Source organism: Charadrius vociferus, unplaced genomic scaffold (genome assembly GCF_000708025.1).
Source record: "Charadrius vociferus isolate BGI_N301 unplaced genomic scaffold, ASM70802v2 scaffold475, whole genome shotgun sequence".
NCBI classification, from domain to species: domain Eukaryota; kingdom Metazoa; phylum Chordata; class Aves; order Charadriiformes; family Charadriidae; genus Charadrius; species Charadrius vociferus.
This window is the reverse complement of record NW_009648337.1, coordinates 711,468-715,001: the sequence shown is the minus strand read 5'-3', so window position 1 is coordinate 715,001 and position 3,534 is coordinate 711,468. Positions and strand designations below refer to the sequence as shown.

General features: G+C 35.1%; 1 protein-coding gene across 1 annotated transcript in view; it reads left to right on the top strand.

The window, feature by feature from the left end:
* CHD9 (chromodomain helicase DNA binding protein 9) overlaps positions 1-3,534 on the top strand; it is an 80,407-nt gene that overhangs the window by 54,051 nt on the left and 22,822 nt on the right. The window contains exons 17-20 of the mRNA XM_009885076.1: positions 1-116; positions 887-1,054; positions 1,638-1,817; positions 3,374-3,484. The exon at positions 1-116 is cut by the window's left edge and continues 41 nt beyond it. Coding sequence (XP_009883378.1) covers positions 1-116; positions 887-1,054; positions 1,638-1,817; positions 3,374-3,484 — 575 coding nt within the window. The remainder of the gene's footprint in view (positions 117-886; positions 1,055-1,637; positions 1,818-3,373; positions 3,485-3,534) is intronic.

Genomic DNA, 3,534 nt, shown 5'->3' with positions numbered 1-3,534 from the left:
CCGATCGCTTTGTCTTCCTTCTGTGCACCAGAGCTGGTGGTTTGGGCATTAATTTAACTGCAGCAGATACGTGTATAATTTTTGATTCTGACTGGAATCCTCAAAATGATCTGCAGGTAATTTCCTCTCAGCATAATAGTGAGGCCTAGGAAGTCAAACTTGGTTGATAGAAATTTGGTCACTTTGAATATTGTCTCTGTTTTGAACATGTGTAATTTTAAAATGTTCAGGGTTTTTTTAAGGCACGTGTTTCATGGTTTTTGATAAATACTTTCTACTTGGATAGAAGAGGTCATCTGGGTTTGGCTGGATTCTAACTTTTTCTTTCAGATTGATTACTCTTTAAATGCACCACATGGGTAAATGAAGTCAGTGACTTTATAAAACTTAAAATTTTCATGACATGAAATGGGGGTTAGATTTTGCATATGCTGACTAACACAGTTCATGGAAATAGAGTGTTCAGCTAAAACAGAATATATAGAAAAGGATTAATATGTATTAAGAAACAGTGCATTAATCAAATCTAGGAATCGGATGCTGAAATTGAATCCATTCTCAAGTCGCAGCTCCTTTACCATTTGTATCTGGAGATCGGGCGACTTACGAGCTGGCATGCCTTTGTCTAGTGTCACTGCAAGAGGAATAGCATTCAGTAGCATTCAGCACAGAGCATTCATTTTATTTACTGCACTGCTTTTAGAAAACTGTTCACAATGTGGAAAATGTCTGATAGCTTCCGTTTAAGTAAATGTGAATTGACTTCCTTTTGAGTTCATACTATTGGTTTTCAGATTGCGCTACAGCAGAAACAGTTTCTTAAAAGAATCGTGTTTTATTCCTAGATAAGTCTAAATTCTTATTGCCGTTGTCCCTTCCTCAAAAGGCTCAAGCCCGTTGTCACAGGATTGGTCAGAACAAAGCAGTGAAGGTCTACAGACTGATAACGCGTAACTCCTATGAGAGAGAGATGTTTGACAGAGCAAGTCTCAAACTGGGACTGGATAAGGCTGTCTTACAGAGTATGAGTGGAAGAGAAAACAGTGTCGGTGGTGTATGTAGACTTACTTCTTGAAATAACTTTTTGGTTTGCTTTTGTAATCACGTGGGAACTATTTTAAATGACAGTTGCTACCGTTTTTGTCGTTTGTGTCTGTTATGTTTTCTGATTGGACTAACAATATAGTTGACATAATTTTAAGTGTACACAGTTATTCTGATAAATCTTTCACTACTTCTTGCCCGTCAAGGTCCAAGGTAGATAATGTCAAAGTTAAAATAGGAAAGAAAATTTTCCCTTCATTTTTTTGCATCTTCTCATATTAATATCATGCGTACTTCAATATAAGATGAGTTTCGCATCTAGTATTAACAGATAAGTTTTTTTAAAACTCATTAGGTTCATCATGGTGTTGAGAATAGCTAAAACAAAAAAGATGCATGCTTATAAAAATGTGTATTGTAACCACAAAACAAATTTTAACTGTTGACTACACTTTTCGGCTCTAATAATCTGGATTTTAAGGTTATAAATTATAAGGCACAGTTAGGTTGCAGAAACGTTGGAAAGGGAAAGAAAAATAGAAAAGACTTTGGGGGATTTTTTTTCTGGACTAACAACTATTTTCATTGCTCAGATCCAACAACTCTCCAAAAAAGAAATAGAAGACTTGCTTCGAAGAGGTGCGTATGGTGCCATTATGGATGAAGAAGATGAAGGCTCTAAATTCTGTGAGGAAGACATTGACCAAATTTTGCAGCGTCGTACTAAAACTATCACAATTGAATCAGAAGGAAGGGGCTCCACGTTTGCCAAGGTGCAGAACCAGAAAGTTGTTGTTTGACAATATAGAGCTGTAAATACAATTGAATGCTGTAAAGCTTACGCTTTTTTTTTCTAAGACAGTTATGTTTACTTTTACCTAACGTGTGTGTATGTTAGGTGCCTTTTGGGGGTTCTTACACGTGCATGTAACAAAATCTGAGTTGCGCGTACAGATGGAGTAAATGCCAGGTGCAAAGAGTGTGCTTCAGCAAAAATGAGTAATAGGTGTGTGCTACTTTTGAAAAGACTAGGACTTGTGTGAGATATCATGGACTGCAGTAACCAAGACTATTAAAACCGTTTTGTTGATAGATCCATTTGTGTTCAGATATATTAAGAGCAGTGGAAAATGTATATAAGACAAATAATTAATCAGTTGAAAAAATGTCAGGTTTATTCTAAAGATGCCTACACATAGGATATAGTTTGAATGCTTTTTTGGTAAGCGTTTGAAAAGCAAAATAAGAAAGGTCCTAAAATAGCAGGGGGTGGAGAGTATATATATGTACTTGGGGCGGCTGAGAATGTGAGGTCTTAGGACTAGTAGTCTAGAATAAAATTGGACTGGCACTTCCTAATTTTTGGTGGGTGAAAGAAAAACAGTAATATCATAGCATCCAAAAGCCTGTCCTAGAAAATAGGATGAACAGAATTAAAAGGAAATTTAGGCTCCTTAGTTTCCCAAGTATGTGCAAATACGAATCTGAACAAATACAAATTCAGGTAAATTAAAAAATACATAAACAAATAATGTAAAAAACAAACAAACAAAAAAACCGCGACAAAAAAACGTTTGGAATGTAGGTACTTCATGAATGCAGTTGTGACAATTCAAAAAAAAAACCAAAAACTAGTGCAAAGCAAAAGGAAAACATTTTAGAGTAAAAACGTATATTTATTATTTATAAATATAGATTTATTTAGGCTGTATGATATCTTGCTGATTGTGGCTTAAATAAGAAATAGACTTCTAAAGAAATGATAGGAAACCAATTAGGGAACATCATCATCATCACTGTCTTTTTATCAGAAGAGTTAGAAATTTTTATGTGTATTTACACTTTTCCCAAAAGCAGTGTGCCAGGGTTTTTTAAATGCCTTCTGAAATTAAGCTTATGCCGTGCTCTCAAGCTTTGATTGTTGGTAGTTTAAATGCTCCTTTGAAATTTCCCTCAAGCGAGTACTTTTGCATGAGATGAAATCCCCAAATGCTGATAAGCCTCTTCAAAAGATTCTATTTTCTTCCATTCAAGTAATTTAGATTCAGACTTAGAAGCAGAAGAATCTTGCTGCTTAATGTTCTTCTCTCCTGATGGTGCATAAAAGTTCATTAGATTTTTCTGATATATTATGGATCTGATTTTAAAAAAATGAAGGGGGAGGAGAGCTTTTGATTTGCTTTGCACTCTAAGTAACTTCTAAAGTCTTAATAGCTGCTTGGGAGATTTTGATAAAATGACGTTATGCCGTCTTCACAGCACTGAGGCATTCACAATCTACAAACTTTTCATGTATGATGTTGGTAAGATTTAGTTTTATTTGTTACAGGCTAGTTTTGTTGCATCTGGAAACAGGACTGATATTTCATTAGATGATCCCAACTTCTGGCAGAAATGGGCCAAAAAAGCAGAAATAGATATAGATGCTATCAGTGGTAGAGTAAGTACTTCTCTCTTTCTAATTCACGTTTTTTCCAGTATATTCCTGCT